We start from the raw sequence: 348 nt of genomic DNA on the forward strand, positions 1-348 counted from the left end.
ATCTACATCTCCATCTGCTGCTGCTGCTGCTGCTGTTGCTGCTGCTGCTGCTGCTGCTGTATTACCTCTAGCTGGACCTTTCTGTTAAGAAACCAGTCTTTGAGCTCTCTGTCGATTGCATGCAGCTCCTGCTGCAGTGTCTCGACAGCTAGCTGCCGTCTATCTACGGGGGAGGAGACGATCCCCACCCCAGCAGCAGCAGCAGCAGCAGCAGCAGCAGCAGCAGGACGGGATACTAAGCCACGCAAGAAAGACATCTGACACGCACACAGAAGCAACAGCAGCAAATGCAGCAGCAGCAGATGCAGCAGCAGCAGCAGCAGATACAGCAGCAGCAGCAGCAGCAGA

General features: G+C 56.0%; 1 protein-coding gene across 1 annotated transcript in view; it reads right to left on the reverse strand.

The window, feature by feature from the left end:
• Nucleotides 1-348, reverse strand: part of EMH_0078090 (uncharacterized protein) — a gene marked incomplete at both ends in the record, with an annotated part of 4,148 nt that overhangs the window by 401 nt on the left and 3,399 nt on the right. Inside the window, one exon of the mRNA XM_013499951.1 lies at nucleotides 66-235. Coding sequence (XP_013355405.1) covers nucleotides 66-235 — 170 coding nt within the window. The remainder of the gene's footprint in view (nucleotides 1-65; nucleotides 236-348) is intronic.

The sequence above is a fragment of the Eimeria mitis genome, genomic scaffold (assembly GCF_000499745.2).
Source record: "Eimeria mitis Houghton genomic scaffold, Emh_scaff4855, whole genome shotgun sequence".
NCBI lineage: Eukaryota > Apicomplexa > Conoidasida > Eucoccidiorida > Eimeriidae > Eimeria > Eimeria mitis.